Genomic DNA, 13,631 nt, shown 5'->3' on the forward strand with positions numbered 1-13,631 from the left:
AAGACCTCTAAAATACTGAGGGGAGGTAAAACATTTAGAACGTACAGACTCAGCGGTCTCGGCTCAGGCCTTTTGTCTACCCTTGAAGAGGGACAATGACACTAACAGAAACACTTGCTGCTTCGAATAGTCCAATATTATCAGATTCTTTGGATTAATTTTTTATTTAATTCTTAATTTTTTTTTTTTTACTGCTCAATATATTCTCCTTCAGAGCCGCGAGCGCCACCTCTGCAGCGCGGAGGCTCGGCGGTACCCCTTACCCAGCTTCCCCTCCCCGGCGGCCGGGCCGCCGCCGCTCCATGGCGGGCGAGAGGCGGGGGCGGGGCGGGGGCACCGGGAGGCCGCCTGCGCGCAGGGGCCGCCTCTCGCCCCGGACCGCCAGCGCTAGGACCCGCGGCCCCACCGCGGTAAGGGAGCGGGGGAAGGGGCCGCGGGCCGGGCGGTGCGGGCTGGGGAGCGCGGGGCAGCCGGACCGGCCGGACCGGGGCCGCGCTGCGGGGAGAGCGGGCGGCGGCAGCGGCAGCGGCAGCGGCAGGGCCGTGCGGGCCCGGCCGGCAGGAGGCCGCGGGGGAGGGATCGCTGTCTCCGAGGGCGGGAGGGTGGAAATGGAGGCACAGGAGAGCGCTCAGGGACAGCGGGCAGGACTGGCTGTGTGGAAACGGAAAGGGGCGTCCCGAGCCGGGGCCGGGGCCTTGATACTGCTTTAGCCCCTCTAGCTCGGTGCTGCGGTGGGATGGGTGTAAGGCACTGCCTGGTGGGCACCCCTCGGCTCCGGCCCCGCCGGGGTGATAGAAGACAACGATCAGCCCCTGAGGGCTCTCCGTGGTGCGTGTCTTTTCTTGGCCGGTGCCCCACAGAAGCGCACAACTCTTAGGGATGAGACGTTTTCGGTTTGACGTTTGTTACCTGGTGTGATATTACCTGGTTTCTCCTCAGGATTTTCTTGTATGCCGACCCTGGCAACCAGTGACAGGACCCGAGGGAATGGCCTGAAGTTGTGTAAGGGAAGGTTTAGGTTGGATATTGGAAAATGATTCTTCACCCAGAGGGTGGTTGGGCACTGGAATAGGCTCCCCAGGGCAGTGGTCACAGCACCAAGCCTGACAGAGTTCAGGAAGCGTTTGAGCAATGCTCTCAGGTACACGGTAGGATTCTTCGGGCTGTCCTGCTAAGAGCTGGACTCGATGATCCTAGTGGGCCCTTTCCAACTCAGTATATTCTGTGACCCTTTTGGTCTGTCCCCCTTTCAGCTGCCTGGTTGGCCTTACTGCCTGTGCAAGCTGACAGTGTCCACTTCTGTGTCAGCCTTCCCAAATTTCCTTAGCAAATTTGGTACTTTTACACTACCAGCTATTCTAAAACTCCCATTACTCTTTCTTTGCTTGTATTTTTCATACTGCTTGCCATGGAAATAACCCTTCTGCTTCTCTGTTTCTACCATCCCACAGAATGTTAGAACATGGTAATTAATTTCCATCAAAGATGAGAACAGTCCTCAGTATTGTGGTAATTAGTGGCTGGATACTGCCACACACAGCGAGTGAAAGGTGGGACAGGTTTCTCTCCTGTACAGTCATTGTGGAGGTAGCAGCCTGGCCCCATGTCACAGGCAGCTGCAGGTTAACCACAGCACGTGAGGTTGCTTGTTGGGTAGCTGTGTTGGTGTTGGTAGACAAAGAGCAAGCCAACAGTTACTGCAGAGGTAAAGGTGATTGAAGATGTGGGTCTATGGGAAATCAGGAAGGCTTTGCCTGTCCTGCTCACAAGAGTTCAGTCTCCCCTGTCCCTTTTCTGTGGGGAAATAAAAAGTTAATGAAAGATCAGAAAGTGTTTTCAGGAGATTCTGAAAAACTATAAAACTAAACAAAGATATTTCAAGTTTGTACTCAACTCTTCTTTTCTCAAAACTCACTGTAAGTCCAGGAATGTTTTATTTTCAAATTTAACTTGCTCCTGTCTTTTTGCAGTTAAAATCATGGCTCTGAAACAAGTTTCCAGCAACAAATGCTTTGAGGGTTTCCAGAAGGTGTTTGAACACGACAGGTAAACACCACTAAAGCAGCCTAGATATTTAGCATGGGGCTAAACATATATTGTCATTGCTGTCAGTGTTTTCAGTCTGCAGGAAAATAGCATGTTCTCACTAATATCCATATTTCAGTAAGAAATGTCTTCTGCTGCTTTGGCTGTGTTATTGTATTTCTGTGTTAATGTTTAACATAATCTAGTGTACTTAGTGCTGCAGATCTGAGATAGGAAGCCGCTATTTTTGCCTTTGAAAATGAAGCTCCATCACTTTGGGTTGTCTTATTTGCGGCACAGAGAATCACTGTGGGTGCAAAGTTCCATTCACTCTACTAGATATTTCACTTCTATGCACTCAGGAAAAGAGTAGACAGATGCAGTAGATAGTTCTTCAGTAAAAATTACTTTGCAATTTAATAGCCAAAGCTCAAGTTAAGTATTGCTGGGGTTCGGAATTCAGTTTTCAAACTGTTCCCAGTTAGCAGCACTGCAAAAATGTGGCTTATTTGAAAGCCTCTGTTGTAAGGATATTCAGAACAAGGTAGGAAAGTCAGCTGTTGCCAATTTGAATCTAAGGCTGAGTTTAAAAGTGGCTTTTCACTTCATTTACCTTAGCTGTTACAATTCACTGACAAAATCTCTCTTTGAATTAAATGCATTGAGTTACCTTTCTTTTTTTAATGATAGTGATCTTCTTAATCAAGTAGTGGTGATAACAAGGAGTCTTTTATTAATACAGTGCAGAGCTAAAATGCAAAATGAAATTTGGAATCTACTTGCCTCCAAAAGCAGAAACTGGGAAGTGTCCTGTGCTGTATTGGCTCTCGGGTAAGTAATGTGAATTTCAGTAATTTAAAAAAGATAATCTTAAGCATGTTCAAGCTACTGAGCTACGGTTACTGAAAACCTAATGTAGAGGTACTAAAGTGGGAGCTCTTGAAATCTACAAAAGATCATCTTCTGGAAGAAGCATTTACTTTGAGTGTACTGTGATACACCAGGATGCAGCCAGCCTTGGGGGTAGCCTACCAGTTCTAAATGCTCAGTGTTCAAAATATTCTGCCCTTGTGTTCTAAAATGTTCATACTTTTTGTTCCAAAACTTATACATTTAAAGGTTCTCCTGAAAGGCCTTCCCACTGGGGCACCTCCTGCTTCCGTTTTTTAATGACAGACTGCCTCAGCTAACAGAGGATCAGAAAGGGCCAGGGGCTGAACAAGGTTGTGCAAGAGCAGTGAAGTTGTCCATCCACAGCATCGTTTCTTTGTCTCTCCAGCTCCTGCAGCTTCCTATCCAGCTGCTGTCTTGCTGGATGTAAGCCAAGCTGGGATGAGTCTGCGTGTACAGACATGTGCTCCCAGTTATCCTGGCTTTGTTTCTCCATCCTATTTCTACCATCTCCCGTAGAGCTGGATCTTGCACCAAAACTGTATAAATAATGTTAAGGCATTGTTTATTGCATAAATAATGTTAAGGCTTTCAAAATGGACATATTTATGTTGGTGAAGGCTCTTGGATAAATTAATTAAATAGTTGTGGTTTTTTCCTATTATTCAAGATGAAAAGCAGAAACTCTGTTCTGTAATTTTAGGAGTTGCTTTATTGAGACTTCTGTTTAAAAAGTGGGAGACTTGACTGTTAGTGTGAATAATATGCTCCTTGTATGTATTCATTACACAAAATAGCTTAGGTCTGATTTGGAGAATGACAGCAGACTACGTAAAAATGTTTATCCTTAATGTTAGAAACATCAGAATCATCTGAAGAGCTCTGAGCCATGCAGCACATTTATTTTTTGAATGTAAACCATGCTGTCTTGGCTAGTATATCCATCAGATGAGGTTATTTGCAACTTGTCCTCAGAGAAAACAAGAATCATCAAGCCCTCTCAAATTGCACAATGAAGAAATATTAAAATATTGGTGTGGAGTATTTGTAATTGGACTTAATTTGGGCCTGCTGCAGTACAGAAGGCATGGATTGCTGTGGGTTTGGAGCAAAGTGCTTACAGGCCCTTATACTGCCTAAAGTATGTGACCTTTGTCAGACCACACGTGTAATTCTGTGATGCAAACAGCTGAGATGGCAGTAGACAGAAAAATGTAGTTACAGGGTTAGGTGTCAAAAGTAAAGGATGTCAACCTTAGCAACAGTGTCTGTGGTTAATGGATTTAAATTCATGGTACTTGAGGGCACTATAAGCTATATGAATAGGGACTCAAGGGAATACAGAGTACGCACTGACCCGGTTTTGATCACATATTAGTGTTAGTGTTACTAGACCTTACATGTAACTGTGTCTGTTCCTGTGGATCGTTAAGTATTGTTGAACCTAGTGAAAAGACTTTCCCATGTTTATGGAGATAGGAATCCCTTGTTTTTCAAAACCTTTTCTGTCAAGAAGGGGTTTGAAACCGGTATACTGTGAATGATGGGTAACCAATGATATTTTTATTTCTCTAGGGTTAACTTGCACAGAACAGAATTTTATAACAAAAGCTGGTTTTCAACAAGCTGCAGCTGAACACGGTCTTATTGTGGTTGCACCAGACACAAGCCCACGTAAGTTCTAGCAAGAGACATAAGAGTCATTACACTGAAGGGCACTGTCTCTATCCTTGGCTAATGGAGTGCTGCAATTTGCTACAAAGTGTGTTGCCCACCTGAGTCAGAATATGACCTCACCTTCTGTATCTTGAATTGTTCACTAGATCATATTGTGTATGTACTTAATAACGTGGTAGTGAGGGTTCGACATTTGAAACTCTCTTGCTGCTGTGGCACTAAAACTAGAACAAAGGGGCCATTGAAGTCAGCACGAATGAGGAGAGGAAAGAAAAGTGAAACAAGAATCATGTGTTATTAGAATTCTTGCTGACACTTTGTGACCTGCTGAGACTCTGTAAAACCTGCAGAACTGTGTTGTGACACAAAACTGCAATGCTTGCTCTTTATTGTATTCTGTCTTCTAAAGCCAGTTAAACACACGTCTGTAGAGGATTCCAGTACTTGGAAAAGTAAACCAGAAACCCTTCCCCCCCTGCCACTACAATAGACTACTGATGAACGAGGTTTTTAAATGTTGTGCTGTTATTTGTATAAGACTGAGTATGGGAAACCTGAAAATCGTGGATCAGCACTTACGGGAAATAGAGTCATTTGGGGATTCAGTATTTTACGTTTCGTATTTGCTGGATTCTGCTAAACTCTCATGGGTGCTATATACAAAGGTGGCAGTCTTCCACTGTTTCCCAAGCTTTAATGGGTCAGATCTGAAATATTGAAATGATGTGATATTCTGTCCATAAAATATTTTTCACGTTGAAGTTTTGAAGTTGTGTCAGGTCAAAGAACATAAATACATGTTTCTAGTGAAGAAGAGAGACAGAAGAGCAAAATTTGTGTATGAATGAACTTTACACTTCATTGTTGCTATTTGCTGTAGGCTAGAGATGGGCAGCTAACCTTTGCCTTATTGACATTGAGTGATTATACTGGAACTTGTTTTTGATGTTGTTTGTGTAAGTTGTCTCCATCAATGTGTAACTGCATTTGCATATTCATTGCTGTGTCCATTTTTTTTAATCCCTTTTGGCAGCTTCTCTTGTGCCTTTAAGTCTAATAACTCATAAGGATTGCTTCACTATTTGGATGAAAGTCAGTATGTGTTTCATATTATACTCTTAAATTTTAGCTCAGAGACTCCAAATGTTCTTAAGTCTCTTTGAGCTGTCTGGAGAAACAAGTGAAGAGCAATTAAAATATAATCATTAGTTAAGAGATCTGAGCATGTGCAGTGAAAATGCTTACATATGCCTTTTAACTGTGTAGTTATGACTAAATGAGAATTATCTTCCAGGAGCTAGGAAATGTACCTGGTGGGTAAAAAGACTGCATGAAATCATTAAATACCTGTCATTACAGACCCTCTCTCAGGCCTTGGTAGACTTTACTTTTCTTTCTTTTAAGGGGTTTGCTTTTCCAGGCGGGTGTGCTGAGCACTATTATGCAGATTTCTTTTCAAATTTCTGGTTTTACAAGGCTTCATGAAAGTTTCTTTTAGCATAATGAGCGTTGCCTTCATTGCCTGGCAGGACTTGCTGAGTTTTTGTCTGTCTCTGAGGTACTGAAGATAGACTTTCTATATCCAACATGTTGTGTAAGCACCCTGAGTCCCTGGGGCTGTTGGGCTGTTAAGTTATGAAATCACTCAGCGTTCAAGGGCATGTCAGTCTGGAGCAGAGTCAGCTTTGAATCCTTGTGCAAATCTGATTTCACACTGTGACAGGGTGGCAGGTATCTTTACACAAATTATGAGGCACTGTCAAATTACACATGGGTTTGCAGTGTAATCTGACAGTGGTAAAAACCCATGTAATTTTGGATTGCAGAAACGAGGAACATTTTGGAGAAAGAGAGACCATTATTTTCGTACCACATAAACCTTGAAATATTACATTCTGTTCTGCAAACCAGGCTGGTAAATCATAGACAATCAAAGGGAGGACTGGATGGGATGTATTACTTTCAAGGACACATCTGCAAATTTAGTTTGAAAGCATAGCCTTGGAAAAGAGGTTACAACCCTGCAGTTATTCAAAGAAGAAGCTACTTAAGTTTCATGGAGAGATATAGATGGAAGCAATGAAATGAATTGTAGAAAAGGTAGAGGTATAGACTTAAATTACAGGAACAGTAAGTGTTATTATTCTCTAGAATCTTAGAAAGGAAGGTTAGCAGACATTATTTGAAGCACATAAATTGGCCTAGACACACCATTTGGTGATACGTGTTCTGAGGAAAAGGAAATTTTCTTCAGTTTCGGTTTCTAAGGTAGTTTCTTGTACTTGATAGGATGAGGCCTAGAGACAGAAATAAGCTGATAGGGCCAATTAACAAATAACAACTTTTGATTAAGTCCCTAGGTAAATTGGACAAAGCTTTACAGAAGTAATTTAGGAGAGGTCTGTATGTCATATTTAGTTATGAAGAGATACTGAAACTATTTAGAAGTTTGATATATATGCAGGTATTATGTAAGTGACATCTTGAAAGTGTTATTGAAATAACGGTTGAAAACATTGCACTAATGAATGAAAATCTGAATTGTTTTATATTTGGAGGGGTAGAGATATGATGATTGGGAAACTCGAGTCCCAAGTCTCTCATTTGTGTGGCAGGTTCTCCAGTTCTGAACATGTAGTAAAGACAGTAACTGTAGAAAGAATTTTCATTCTAGGTGGCTGCAATGTTGAAGGAGAAGATGAAAGCTGGGATTTTGGCACTGGTGCTGGTTTTTATGTGGATGCCACTGAAGATCCTTGGAAAACAAACTATAGGATGTATTCCTACATAAAAGATGAGGTAACTTTGCTCCTCTTGATGCTGGGTAAGGTAAAGGGGTACGGTTCAGTCATACTCTCTGTTCCTAGCACCAAAGTTTCCTTAAGGTGATTTTGATAGCCTGTGGATGGTTTGTCATTTTCTTGCTTTTCTCTGTTATAAAAAGAATGTATTATTTCTTTTGGAATCCCTGATTGTTTCAGTGATTGGATTTATTGAGTTGTTACGCCTTTCCCCACCAAACAGATATTGTCATAGAACTGAGAAGAGAGAGAACCACAGCACAGAGATGATAAGATCTGGCAGGGCTTGAGCAGGAACTCCTTGAGTCTGCTTTCCTGTTGGAGATGCCACAGGGTTGGCCTATGCTTCTGATCTTAGTTTGTTACCTGTGCATTCTCTGCTCCTGTAAAATCTCTGCTCTGCTGCTTGTGAAACAACTCATTGCATTTCACTGCACCAGTACTTCAGTTGTATTGCCTGTTCACACTGGTTTTGCTGTCTTGCGGGGGGTGGGGAGGTGGTTCTTTAACTGGGTGTAAAAGGAAATCCTTGAGATATATATTAGAAAGGTGAGTGTCCAGTTTACTCTTACGTGTTTTGTGTGGTCTGCAATAAAACCAGAGTTAATGGGAATATGGGGAAAAAATAGTATCCCAAGAAAAATTTGCCATTCTGGTCACTTACAGGAGCACATGTATATTTATGTCTCTATCAAGAAATTTCTCTTAGGAAATTCCCACATCTTGTGTTACAAGGTTATGATAGATTTCTCTAGAGATAGTTTGAGTTACTTATTATTTATTGCATTGTTTCCTTTTGATTTTACAGTCATGTTTAGGTTGCTTTCAGGCCATGGTCACAGATGTCAGGCTGGAACACAGATGTACCTTTGGTTTCAGTGGCTTCATGGCATTAAAATGTGTTAGTTAATTGGTTAGTTAATTCGTTGTGTGATTTTTTTCTTAAACACACTCAAGTTGCTTTAACATTTTTATTACACTGTTGTTTCCTTTACAGCTGCCTAAACTAATAAATGCCAATTTTCCAACTGACTCTGAACGGATGTCTATTTTTGGCCATTCCATGGGAGGTCATGGAGCTCTTATTCTTGCTCTGAAGAATCCTGGAAAGTACAAAGTAAGATACAGTATAGGTTATATAAGGTATACTAATGCTTATAGAGATTTCTCTGGAGAAGAGGAGACTCAGGGAAGACCTCATCACTCTCTACAACTCCCTGAAAGGAGGTTGTAGCCAGGTGGGGGTTGGTCTCTTCTCCCAGGCAGCTATCAGTAAGACAAGAGGGCATGATCTTAAGCTGTGCCAGGGGAGGTTTAGGTTGGGTATTAGGAAGAAATTCTTTACAGAGAGGGTAATCAGGCATTGGAATGGGTTGCCCAGGGAAGTGGTGGATTCTCTGTTCCTGGAGGTTTTTAAGATGAGACTGGATGTGGCACTTAGTGCCATGGTCTGGTAACCACGGTGGTAGTGGATCAAGGATTGGACTCGATAATCTTGGAGGTCCCTTCTAACCTGGCTGATTCTGTGATTCTGTGATTCTGTAGATGTGGCAGAAGAAAACATAATTCTGAGTTCTGTAACAGCATTAAATGTATCAACAGTTTCAGTTTCAGGAGTTCATTGTTAAATAGTATTTTTTTCATGCTTTCTTTCTGAGCAGTCTGTATCGGCATTTGCTCCTATCTGCAACCCAATTCAGTGTCAGTGGGGGAAGAAAGCCTTTGGTGGATATCTGGGACCAGATACAAGCAAATGGGAGGTATGTGTTGCAACCACAGTTCTTTAATAACACATGAACGAGTGATCTGTAAATGTATCACAGCAGGAGTCTGGAATGAAACTCTGGGGTTCCCCTGAGCTGGTGCTGTTGTTTTGCTACACCCCTAAGCATGGAAAAGCGTTGTTTGTTTTTGGTGGGTATGACTTGCTGTTGCCTGATGGTGCTTATAAAAATGTAATGAGATAGAGGTCTCTCATCAAATTGACTACATTCCTCTCTGGTTTATGAAAATTTAAAAATCTGTGCTAAGAAGAATTGTGAGCAGTTGATTTATGAGCAGTTGATTTTTGTAGTAGCCTGAAAAGAGCCTGCCGCAAACTGTTCAGAGACTGATGAGCCTCATGGCATCTTCAGGGGCAGCCTGTGGGAGGCAGCTGGAAGAGGAGCCCATTGGATACTTGGAAATTCATGTCCTGTAGAACAGGATTAAAGTAGACAAAGTTAGGTTTTAGCTCCCGGGCCTTAATTTTGAGATGTAAGTAGTCATATGTGAATGGCTGAGATACAAAAATGTTTATCTGCATGCTGCTGCATTATTTGGGCAGCTCTTCAGTGTTCTTAATCTCAGATTAAACATTGCAGTGTATTTCTAGAACTAAGTTGAAGGGATCATCATGACCAGGTACTCAAATTTCCTTGTAAATAAGCACAAGCTGCAGTTAAATCCCTTGGAAATTTGATTAAAGTACCTGCTAGGAAGACATCCAGATCTGATTAAAACACTACAGAAAAGGAGAGTGCTAGCTGCTTTTATAATTGCTAATAGAGTAGCTTGTATACTTAGAAATCACCAGTTAGACTTGATTAGACTTAATATATTTGTTGTGAAACAAAACAAAATAGAACAACCCCCAAAACAAAACCTGGTTTTTGTCCCCTTAACTTGCTTTGTTCTTCTGTAAACCCAGTCCAATTGATCAACAGCAGTCATCAGGAACAGACTTAGACCCGCCATTGGCACAGATATACAACCTCTGATTTCTGTATTTTGGCTTAAGATTGCCATGTAAATATGTGCAGGATCATTTTATACCATGGCCACAATGCTTGGTTGAGCCCAAGCTCCCATTTCCATTGTAGTGTCATTTTTGGATCTAAAGGCATCCTGGAAGGATGGCTCTGACGCCTTGGTGCAGGACTTCGGCTTTGCTGTTTGTTGGTGACCAGTCTTCTCCACAGCCTTGAACACTTTGCTGTCTTTTTAAAGGAATTTTTTATTTTGAGCATGTACCAAGCACAGGACCCCACAGGAAACATGTTCCCCATGCACAATTACATTTTGATACATGTATGTTTAGAGCCTTTAAGTTATGATGTGTGCTGCCAAAGTAGTTACATCAAGATACCAAGTTTCTTTAGCAGGATCTAGTGTTTGAACGAGGGTGTGAATCAGTACTGATTATACTGCTGTTTTCTGATTCTCCTGGGCTAGATTCTGTTCGGTCAAACTGCCAACTTGGAAATTAGGTAGATCATACAATTTGCCCTTTTTAGACCATGGGTATTAATTTTCAATTGCTTGGAATTTCCGTAGTTTTTTGCTCTTCCAAAGTGTAACTTGGTGTCCTGATCAGTGCTGCCCAGTACCCTCTCCATGCCGTTCTTTTCTTGAAGTCAGCCGCACATATGTAACTGGATGTTGCTTCTCATTTATTTTTGCAGGCATATGATGCTACACAGCTTGTGAAGGCCTACTCAGGCCCTCGCCTTGACATCTTGATCGATCAGGGCAAAGATGACCAGTTCCTATCTGCAGGCCAGTTACTGCCTGATAACTTCATCGCTGCCTGCACAGAGCAAAAAATCCCAGTAGTCTTCAGACTGCAGCAGGCAAGTTGCTTCTGCAGCCCTTGATTGTTGGGTTCTTGCTTTGTGATTTTTGGATCTATGCAGCAGGCAGTGAAGAGAGTATCTTGTTAACGGGACATGCTCTCACTCTTGTCACTGGCCAAGCGAGGAAGAGGGTGGGAAGTGACACTTTCTGTTGTATCGGCCATCAAGGGATGCAGTATCCACCTGATTCAGCTGCACTTCACCACTAGGGGCCGTCACAATTCCAGTTTGTACAGGCCGATCCCTTGCTGGTGGCTCGAGTTGCCAGTGCTTGGCTGAAGACACAGCATTAGTCATTTTTACTAAGTATCACAGTCACTGTACAAGCAAAGTGACAGATGGCCTTTTGCTGGATCTCTTCTCTGTGCTGTGGGTATTGTGCTCAACATAAAATTTCATGATGATTTAGTTTGCATGTGTCTGTGTAAATCAGGAAAGGGGTGGAACTGCTTAAAATCTTAGAATCACTTAAGGGCCTGGGTGGAAGGATTGCTTTTTGCTATAGTGTAGTGACCCAAAACAACACTGTCCTGAGAGCAATGGAGTCTTTGTAAGCCACTGACAACTTCCAGCCAGACCCAGCGAGGGGCCCAGGTCTGGAGAGTGAGGGATTGTCCTCTCTGATTTATCATAAACCCTGCACCTAGAGTTAGTGCTGATGAAGGGGAGTGGTTCAGAGGTTGACATCATTTTAGCAGTATGGATGGAGAGGCAATTCAGACCCGGGCTGTGTTATCCATATGCCCTATGTTTTACCAACTGTTCTCTCTGATTGCATCTCAGTCTGGAGCTGACACCCCTCTCTAGCTTAGTGGCCCAGATTTGGGCAGGTTAAGGTACTTTCTGTTTCTTTAGCTTTCTAGTGTTCATATATACCTAACCTCTTGGATATTCTTTACCATTTTTAGACATAATCCAGGTATTTCTTAAAATGGATCAAACCGGGAGAGTCATTACCTTTCCTATCAGAGAGCTTAGCATGATTTCTTTATTACAAACCTCATGTTGTTTGCTGATTTCTTTGTTGTTGTTCTTTTCTAGGGTTATGATCACAGCTATTTTTTCATTGCTACATTTATTAATGATCACATCAAACACCATGCAAAATACCTCAATGCCTGAACCACTTGGATGTGAGTGTTGCCTGTCCAACATGAATCAAGGGATAGAGATGAACTAAACAAAAATCATTTGCTGAAGTAACGTTTGTAAAATTGAACTCTTCTGATTGTACTGCTAAGAAAAATAAAAGTCCCCCTTAATCTGATGTGTGTGCTTTAGAGTAAGTATTTGGAATGTTTCTCCATGCTTGGAAAACTCTCTGAACACCACGAAGGTGCATGCTGCATTCTGGGTAAAAATGTAATTCAGCACCTGAGTCAGTTTCAGGCTATGAGTGTGGGTATGTAGGTGGGACTTCAAGACAGTTTCTGGTGCAACTGTGCAGAGACAGGGTGTCCCTTCAGCTAATTAATTACTGGGGTTCACCTCATCCCTTAATGGTGAAGGAAGTCATCAGCGGCACAAGTAATCAAGCTACTTAATTAATCTGAAGTGGTAGGTGTATTTTTCCTTGGCCTGTCTGAATATATTCCAAGGACAAAGTCTGGTGGAGAATACAGACAGCTTTCTGTGCACAGTGGTTTACTGTCCTGTGCATTACGACATCAAACAGATGATCTGGAGTATTTAATGGATGATACTTAAAAGAAAAGGCCTCTTATAAACCTTGTGAAGGAAGCAGTCTGTAGTAAAGGAGGGTTATTTTCTCCATTCCTTTGATTATTGCTGAGTGGGAAAGGCTTATGCTGTGTTCCTTAGATTTAACAGGACTGACAAGGAACTACTAAATAGATCTGAAAAAAGCAATTCCTGTCTAGATGATCTCATATGTCATTGTTGAAAGTGTGTGTGCTTATTGTACAAAAGATGGCAGAATGTAGGCCTGACAGTTGTAGATCTAAAATAGTTCCCAGTGGTATAATCCTGCCAGCTACCTTGGACAAGAACACAGATTGTTCCAGTGAGCTGTTTATCATATGTTCAAGTAATCACTTGTAAACTCTGCTTTCTCATAGTTCAGTAGGACCTGAATCATTGCTCAAACCTTGACTCACTCTTGCCAGAGAAAATAGTAGGATAGATGTAGGATCAGATGCCTTTTTTAAGCAGTGCTGAATGCTCTTCTGTGTCTCTGGCCTCTTCTAGATTCTGGGCTACAGGGAGTCCGATGCTGGGAACTTACATTTCTCTGCTGGTGACAGGCTTTAATTATGTAATGACTTTTATCAATGTTGCATCTACTTATTTGCGAGGTGAGCTCTGAAGGCTAGGAATATGCAAGTGTATGCATTGCAAAAATTCTCCAAAAGGAGATTATTGCAGAAAGATTCTCTCCTTCCCAAATCCACTACCGAATGTGAAAAAATATAGCCATGAAGTCACCTGGTTAAGGTAAAGATACTTCATTAGAGAAATGAGAATCTAGCACAATCTGTACTTGGGAGACTTCAGAAACCCGCATGGGAAAGAGAAGGCTGTATGTGTGTTCTACCTACAAGCAGCATTACCTACTACTTGTTTCTGCAGACAGGGGCAGCAGAAAGCAGCTCAGCACAGCCCT

General features: G+C 42.2%; 1 protein-coding gene across 4 annotated transcripts; it reads left to right on the forward strand.

Annotated features, from left to right (window-relative positions):
- The first annotated feature begins 315 nt into the window (after positions 1-315).
- On the forward strand, positions 316-12,275 carry ESD (esterase D). 4 transcript variants are annotated; one of them, XM_032681161.1, is made up of 9 exons: positions 316-410; positions 1,971-2,046; positions 2,768-2,856; positions 4,492-4,590; positions 7,268-7,392; positions 8,392-8,511; positions 9,056-9,154; positions 10,838-11,005; positions 12,050-12,275. In XM_032681161.1, exons 2-9 carry the CDS (start codon positions 1,979-1,981, stop codon positions 12,128-12,130), a joined length of 849 nt encoding a protein of 282 aa, XP_032537052.1. In that variant the 5' UTR covers positions 316-410; positions 1,971-1,978; the 3' UTR covers positions 12,131-12,275. The 4 variants fall into 4 exon arrangements, with proteins under 4 accessions (XP_032537052.1, XP_032537053.1, XP_032537051.1 ...); XM_032681162.1 differs by lacking the exon at positions 316-410 and adding an exon at positions 667-828; XM_032681160.1 differs by lacking the exon at positions 316-410 and adding an exon at positions 915-1,002.
- Positions 12,276-13,631: the final 1,356 nt, after the last annotated feature.

The sequence above is a fragment of the Chiroxiphia lanceolata genome, chromosome 2 (genome assembly GCF_009829145.1).
Source record: "Chiroxiphia lanceolata isolate bChiLan1 chromosome 2, bChiLan1.pri, whole genome shotgun sequence".
Lineage (NCBI taxonomy): Eukaryota > Metazoa > Chordata > Aves > Passeriformes > Pipridae > Chiroxiphia > Chiroxiphia lanceolata.